This window comes from Nanorana parkeri, unplaced genomic scaffold, assembly GCF_000935625.1.
Source record: "Nanorana parkeri isolate BGI_ZX_2015 unplaced genomic scaffold, ASM93562v1 scaffold17, whole genome shotgun sequence".
NCBI lineage: Eukaryota > Metazoa > Chordata > Amphibia > Anura > Dicroglossidae > Nanorana > Nanorana parkeri.
In genome coordinates, this window is record NW_017306285.1 from 3,191,143 (window position 1) to 3,197,872 (window position 6,730).

The following is a 6,730-nucleotide window of genomic DNA, read 5'->3' on the forward strand; positions in this document are numbered from 1 at the left end:
GGGGTCCTCCCCCAAAAAAAAAAAAAAGGCAAAAGTCTCATCTCAGAAAAATAATTCCGCAAAGTTCTTTGTCGTCCTGTAACATGGAAGAAGTCACAACGTTCACAGCTGACAAACCTTCACAAATCTTCACAGTGGCAGAGCTCCAGGAAATCAAAAGCGGACTAGGCTTAAGCAGGTCTGGGAAGAAGAATCATTGGAGTTCTAAAAAGGGATTCAAACCCAGCACAGACTACGTGCAAATTCTCAGAATCTGCGGCCATTTTCCTTTTGAAATGTGAAAAACGTTCAGCTGGCAGGAGAACACGGGCAAAAACATTGGTCAGACTCCACAAGACCAGAAAGGATGGCCATCTCCGTGCATACACGTCTGGGGGGTGGAGATGATGAGTCTACAAAAGCCTTCACAGGTCCTCAGGCTTTGGCTTTCAGAGACATACCCAGCATTCACTTCTCTCTGTAATAGAGCAGGTAGCTTTTCAGGGGGTCCGGCAGAGGAAGGCTGAGGATTTTCTCTCGGAGATAGTTGACCGGCGGGTCGGCTTTCGTGTCGTAGACCACTTTTTCCTCCTCGTCCCTTAGGTCCGCTTCAGTGTCTTCATAGTTGTTGTTGTTGTCGTCGAAAGGGTTCGGGATCTGGCTGGCGAAGACTTCTTTGTCTAGGAAGACGATGGTCCCCATTCGGCGTCTGCGTAGGCGTTTGCGCTTGTAACGAGGCTGGCTTTTCAGCACCCCGCCCCCTCTGGCTCCGGTTTCTTGGTTGATGGTCTTTTTAATGCGGCCTCTGATGGCAATGCGGGTCAGATCTTGCAGAGTGCGCACATTTGGCAGGGCTGAGAAGTAAGAACGAGGAGAGACAGATTGATAGAACATAACACGTCTTGGCACTTGGCTGCCCTGCTAGGCCTCAATGGTCCTAAACACTGCAGGCTGTGTGCTCACCGGTTCAATCACCACCCTGCAACTGCCCGCTGCAACTCAGAATTTACTTATTAGGATCTCATGATATAAAAAAAGAAATATATTGAGACAATTAGACTATCAAAAAGGTTAAAGAATATGTTCTATCCTATTTTAGGTCTTCAGCCCCCAGCTCAGGATAGATGCACCATAAAAAAGGCACATTGTGAGCATCTCATTCATAGTGATGAATACAGTCACAGCAGGCCAGGACGCCCCTCATCTAATCTTCTGAGCACTTCATATCCAACACTGAAAGTGATATGGACACGTGACACTTACTCCACTGAAGTAGAGATGCAACCGATACTAGTATTGGTATCAGTGCCGATACCGAGTATTTGGACAAGCACTCATACCTCACCCAAATGCTCCGATACCTTCCCTGATAGAGGAACTTCCAGTCAGAGGAAGCTTTCTTCTGACCGGCTGTGCCGTAGGGGAACATGGAGACGGATTCCCGGCCAATCAGGAAGCCAGGTCATTACTCGCCGCCCGGCTTCCTGATTGGCTGGATGTCCTGGTCTGCACATCTAACAACTTCCTGTAATGTACAGGGGGTACAGTACTACGAATCAGACCCACCCCTCGTCTGCACATCTAACAACTTCCTGTAATGTACCGGGGGTACAGTACTACGAACCAGTCCCAATCCTTGTCTGCACATCTAACAACTTCCTGTAATGTACATGAGGTACGATACCACGAAAGTCGGCATGAGCACTGTAGCATTACAACTAGTGGGAGCTTGGGTAACTCGGATGTTCATAACTTGGGGACTGCCTGTACTTATGTGGGCAAAGTTGCATATTTTAAGCTTCATTTTGTTTTAACTTACGGAGATCGAGAGGTTGGCTCTTCCCCGTATCGGATTTACCGGGCTGCACAAGAGGAGCGAATGACACAGCCAAGATCTTCTCAGTTTCCCAGCTTGAAGGTCCAGTACGAGTGATCTTTGTCAGCTGGATTAGAAGGAAGGGAGACATTGAGATCCATTGATACTTTGGAGCTGAAGAATTCTGTTTACGCGTTAAGACACAAAGTGAAAGTCAGTGCAGGTTCATGTATGGGACCATCACAAGCCCTCTGAGCTCCTTAAGGAAGTATGGAGGCTGCCACTCAGAAGCTGCCATGCAAATACTAGTTGCCTGAGTCATGCCAATCCAAAAGGTTACCAAAAACAGTAATGAGTGTTCAGATCAGGAGCAGATGCCCCATGTTAGTGCCTCTAAAGTCCGGAGAACTAGCATTTTCAGGACATCAGCAAAGCCAGCCTCCACACTTTTGGCTCCTTGTCTCTAAACCGACATGAAGCATTGCATGCAGTTGGTAAGGTGCTAGTGTCAGTGGAGGCTGTAAATATAGCAAACGGATTTTTTAATAAAGTAATCTGATAAGCCTGAACGGGAGCTACCTTTTCCTCCAGAGGCATGACAAGAATCCCACCCACTTTCAGCAGATTCTTCATGTAATCTTCATGCTCCTTCTGCACCCCAGCGCCGCAATAGACGCGATCGTAGGCCGAGGCCTCCAGAGAGATGTCCAGGCAGTTCCCAGCCACAAAGGATGGCTCACACAACTCAAACCTGAAAAAGGAGAGAGAGAGAGAGACACAGAAAAATGACAGGCCGCTCAAGAAAAAGGCCCCTCTCCACTGATCAGCAGAGGAAGAGGGAGGAGGAGGCCACAAGTAAGACTCAGGTTTTGGCGTTACATTAAAGAGCCTTTTTAGTGATCCTGGAACTACACAAAGTATGGGAGAGCACAGATTGCTCTAGATGATGCCCACTTTCCTTGTTTGCTGCCAATTCAAGTCTGACCAAGAGCTGTGTATAGTCTGTGCCCCTATCTGATACCATCTGCACCCAGATGGTCTGATTGTTATGGGAGGTTCAGCCATAGATACTGATCCAGAAGTATGGCAGCACCTTCCTTTACACCCAGACAATATGACACAAAAGCCTCATGCAGCCACATACATGCCAGGACACAAGGACCTGCATACTCATTCCAGGTCCATAACTCAATAAGGAGTTGTACAAGGACCAGAATGACAATTTAGAGTCCACATCTTTATTAGCAATGGCCACCACCTTAGCTCTATCCTTGTAGGTTCCCACCTAGGATCCCTTCCTCTGACCAAGCAAGTCTTACCTGTCAAAGCTGTCGCTGGTGCGGACAAACTGTTCCAATTTTTGCTTGGCATATTCAATGACATCTGGGTGAAGCTCAACGCCATGGTTGATGCCAAAAGGTCCTGAGGATACAAAAAGGAAACTGTTGCAGTTGTTCCATAAATAAAAGCTCACCCTTTCCTTGTGTGCAAGGACTTCCTTTTTCCAAGATCCTCCATCAGGGTTCACTGCAGTCTGTGCCCCCCGCTGGGGAGATTCACCCTGTTTGTCCTGGTGAGCATTGCCAATGGGAAGGAAAACATAAAATCTGGCAGTTGTCACCAAAATGACATTAGGAGAAATATTTCAATGGGGACACCTGTGCTGATGACAGCAATGATTTCCTCTCAACTGTTGTGCCTTGGAGACAGGAAGTGAGGAGGAAGGAGGATTCCTTTATAATGGTTTCAGCTTAACATGCAGGTTTCTTCCTTTTCTCAGTACTCCGGCAGCAAAATAAATATCACCACTGGAATGCCAGTGAACATGCCCATCACTCAGGTGATGTAGAATATAAAGTGCCACCTTAGTTACTGGATACATAGAGTTAGGAAGGGGAGTCAGAGGGTACCAAAAACTGAAAGAGAGATGGTGCCCACTCAAATTTTAGATGAAGTTGACCTTTAAGCTCCACCTGCATCAGCAGTCATGAGGGCTACTTCTACATGGCTGGTAAGAACGTTTGAGCATACATAAAACCCCCACACCTAGAGGAGTGTCAATAGCAGCCTTGGAAGGTGGTCTATGAGATCGGTCGGTGCCCAGTGCACCACTAGACAAGAAGAGAGGGCCAGCCCAAGATCAGCGGACATATATATATATAAAGACTAATAGAAGTTTGGCTTACCCAAGATTAACCCAACCATTGTGCTGAGGTAGCCGGTCCCACTGCCCAGGTTGAGGAAGGACAATCCTGGCTGGAGCTCCAGCGCCTCCATCACTTCGGAGTAAATGCACGGAGCGGAAAGGTGAATGTTCCCGTGCTTCCACGCCAAGTCCTTATAGGCATTCTCCTTAAATTCTTCCAGGTAGTAGTCGGCCCGGTCAATGGCTCGAAAGGCCTGCTCCACCTCCTCCGTGCGAATGTACTGAGCCTCTTTCAAGTTATCGATCAAGTCGTCATTGTCCTCCCCGGCACTCACAGCCCCTCCCATGGCGACTAGACTTGTGACTTTCCTAAGCTGCAAGAGATAATTAATATGAATAAGTCGGAGAAAGGCCAAGACCAACAGGATTTCTTTACAGCAGCCTACTACTGTGTTGTCCACCATCCAAGGGGGGCCACCTATCCAGTGTTTTTGGTATATAAAAACAGGTCCATGATAGTTGAAACCTTCCCTGACATTCAGGAGACATTAGAAATCTATATCCCCTTGATTGTGCCTTCAGTATTTACTCCAATGGCTTTTGCGGAATATACTCAATACCAGCAAAGTGAAAACTCCCATTGCCGCTCAACTTTATTCCTGACCACATCCAAAAAGTCAAGCCACTGAAAACAGAATGCATTTCTCGGTGGAGAAAAGAGAAGTTTAGTTTCCTCGGTGTCTCCTGATAAACTTGTGAAGACTCAAACTGTAAAACCGACATATGGCATCATTGAAATCTAGACAAGGGGAATGAGACTTGGCTCTATAATGGCTGTAAGGGTGCAGAGCCAAGGCTAGAAAAGGATCACCACCATGGTCCAACCAGAGCCAATCATCCCTTGTAAATGGCTAAAGGAAGGGTAGGCAACCTCAGGGCTCCAGTTGTAAAGATCATCATACCTCTGCCCCTGGAACCCATGCCTATGGCTGAGTATTGCAATGCCCCATGGGACTTGCAGGCCCACAACAGCTGGAATGCCAAGGTTGCCTACTCCTGGGCTAAGGTGTTCATGATACCAATCTGGAAGTGTTCATGTGGGTGAAAAGCATGACACCAACTGTGAAACATGGAAGTGTGATGATCTTGGGCTCTTTGTCTGGATCCAGAGCTAGCGACTTGCACAGAGTGACGGGCACTCCGAAGCAAATGGCCTACCACAAGCTTCCCCCCTGTTCTACACCCGGTTGGTCAGAGGTTTCCCCACAAAGCAAGATAATGTCCCCAAAAATCTCCAGGCGAAGGCATCAGATCATGAAACGGCCATCACAGTCTCCAAACCTGAACCCCATCAAGCTGGACCAGGAGAAAATGGGCAGAAGAGGGAAAGATGCTCAACCTATGAGCCATCAACATGTGTGGAATCTTCTGCACAGCTGTCCTACCACTGGTGACCAGTATCTCTGACACACACACACGTCTGTATTTATTGTTACTGCAGAATAAACAACAAAAGCAAAGCAGAAGGTGCTTACATGACAATCACATGTCAGGGCTCAGAGAGCACACCACAAGCAGCCCTCTGGTGTATGGGCAGACTGTGTGCGGAGCACCGAACGAAGGCTGCAGACTGATTACCTACAACAGAAAGATTTCCTGTGGGAGGCATTTTGGTTTTTATACATTCACAGGACACGGGGCAGATCGGTGTGGGGGGGCAGGACCATGAAGAACATTACTGAACGATGCAGCCATGATTTTCTAGGTTCATATTGCCCAATAAGAGGCTGTGGTATCTCCGCAGACATGAGTGCATACAGAGGGACGTGTGACCACGGGAGCTTGTGTGTGGTCATTGTTGGGAGTTTCCCCATCATTCTCTTTCCTTGTGGAACCGGTCACCAGGATAGAAGGAAATACCCCCAACAAGGACACAAGACTAAAATCCAAACCCCCACTTGGAGCTGTGCTCAGTGTAGTCTCATCAGATCCCTGGAACCCCAACATTATGCAGTCTTAGTTCTCCCGACAGACCAGTGCAGGTCCGCACAGTAACACATACCCCAATGCTGTCATTAGGTTCACCCACCCAGGGCAGCTGGTACTTCCCATCACCCCAACGCTGCAGAGCTCCGGCTCCTCTTCTTGTCACCCTAATGTCTCACACTCACACCCCAGTAAAGTGCAGCTCTGGCCCCTCCCCCACACACTCACCCCAGTACAGTGCAGCTCTGGCACCTCCCACACTGATCTCCAGTACAGTGCAGCTCTGGCACCTCCCACACTGATACCCCAGTACAGTGCAGCTCTTGCACCTCCCACACTGATACCCCAGTAAAGTGCAGCTCTGGCCCCTCCCCCACACACTGACAACCCAGTACAGTGCAGCTCTGGCACCTCCCACACCGATACCCCAGTACAGTGCAGCTCTGGCACCTCCCACACTGATACCCCAGTACAGTGCAGCTCTGGCACCTCCCACACTGATACCCCAGTACAGTGCAGCTCTGGCACCTCCCACACTGATACCCCAGTACAGTGCAGCTCTGGCACCTCCCCCACACACTGACAACCCAATACAGTGCAGCTCTGGCACCGCCCACACTGACACCCCAGTACAGTGCAGCTCTGGCACCGCCCACACTGACACCCCAGTACAGTGCAGCTCTGGCACCGCCCACACTGACACCCCAGTACAGTGCAGCTCTGGCACCGCCCACACTGACACCCCAGTACAGTGCAGCTCTGGCACCGCCCACACTGACACCCCAGTACAGTGCAGCTCTGGC

The 6,730-nt window shown here is 49.1% G+C and overlaps 1 protein-coding gene across 2 annotated transcripts in view; it reads right to left on the minus strand.

Moving 5' to 3' along the window:
• Window positions 1-292: 292 nt before the first annotated feature.
• The window catches only part of PCMTD2 (protein-L-isoaspartate (D-aspartate) O-methyltransferase domain containing 2), a 7,407-nt gene continuing 969 nt past the window's right edge, over window positions 293-6,730 (minus strand). Inside the window, exons 2-6 of one of the 2 annotated variants that reach the window (XM_018559796.1) lie at window positions 3,982-4,310; window positions 3,115-3,217; window positions 2,375-2,546; window positions 1,799-1,922; window positions 293-833 (exon numbers count right to left, since the gene is read on the minus strand). In XM_018559796.1, coding sequence (XP_018415298.1) covers window positions 448-833; window positions 1,799-1,922; window positions 2,375-2,546; window positions 3,115-3,217; window positions 3,982-4,288 — 1,092 coding nt within the window. In that variant the 5' untranslated portion in view covers window positions 4,289-4,310 and the 3' untranslated portion in view covers window positions 293-447. Of the gene's footprint in view, window positions 834-1,798; window positions 1,923-2,374; window positions 2,547-3,114; window positions 3,218-3,981; window positions 4,316-6,730 lie in introns of both variants that reach the window. The other variant, XM_018559804.1, reaches the window with a different exon arrangement.